This window comes from Excalfactoria chinensis, chromosome 12 (genome assembly GCF_039878825.1).
Source record: "Excalfactoria chinensis isolate bCotChi1 chromosome 12, bCotChi1.hap2, whole genome shotgun sequence".
Taxonomy (NCBI): domain Eukaryota; kingdom Metazoa; phylum Chordata; class Aves; order Galliformes; family Phasianidae; genus Excalfactoria; species Excalfactoria chinensis.
The window spans coordinates 8,453,139-8,453,702 of NC_092836.1; the positions used below are offsets into that span (position 1 = coordinate 8,453,139).

At 45.7% G+C, this 564-nt stretch overlaps 1 protein-coding gene across 1 annotated transcript in view; it reads left to right on the top strand.

Annotated features, from left to right (window-relative positions):
* Positions 1–564, top strand: part of ARIH2 (ariadne RBR E3 ubiquitin protein ligase 2) — a 31,301-nt gene that overhangs the window by 27,114 nt on the left and 3,623 nt on the right. Inside the window, exon 14 of the mRNA XM_072346999.1 lies at positions 36–119. Coding sequence (XP_072203100.1) covers positions 36–119 — 84 coding nt within the window. The remainder of the gene's footprint in view (positions 1–35; positions 120–564) is intronic.

A 564-nucleotide genomic window follows, 5' to 3' on the forward strand; every position in this document is an offset into this window, starting at 1 on the left:
TTTTTTGATGCTAACTCTAGTTTTGCTGTTTGCAGTTTGAATACCAGCAGGCCCAGCTGGAAGCTGAAATTGAAAATCTCTCGTGGAAGGTGGAGCGAGCAGACAGCTATGACAGAGGGGTGAGTGTTCTGCTTGCTTGTGCCTGCTGGCTGGATTTGGTTAATATCAGGCTTAACACCTTTGTGGGGGAGCTAAGGCAGTTAAGTGAGGGGTGCTGAAATACTGGATCCAAAATCTCACTTTTCTTCCTCTTGCTGGTGGATTTTATGGCAGTGGAGCGCTCACTGCTTCTTGGGAGAGGAGGGAGGGCTGGAAACAAAACCAGCAAAGCTTTGGAGGAAACTGCCCATAATAAACCTCTGGTTAAGTGCAGGTTCCTGAAGTGCGTAGCTTTTTAGATAAAGCAAGAGCTGGGTAGCTGCGGAGTGAGACCATGTTAAAAGTAATGAGGTCTGCAGTCTTGTGATTCAGAGCATATCTGAAGTATGAAGGTTGGTGATTCTCAAATTATTAACTCATCTCTGGGGATCTCACGCTAACTATTTCTGCCTTGTGTTTTACCAG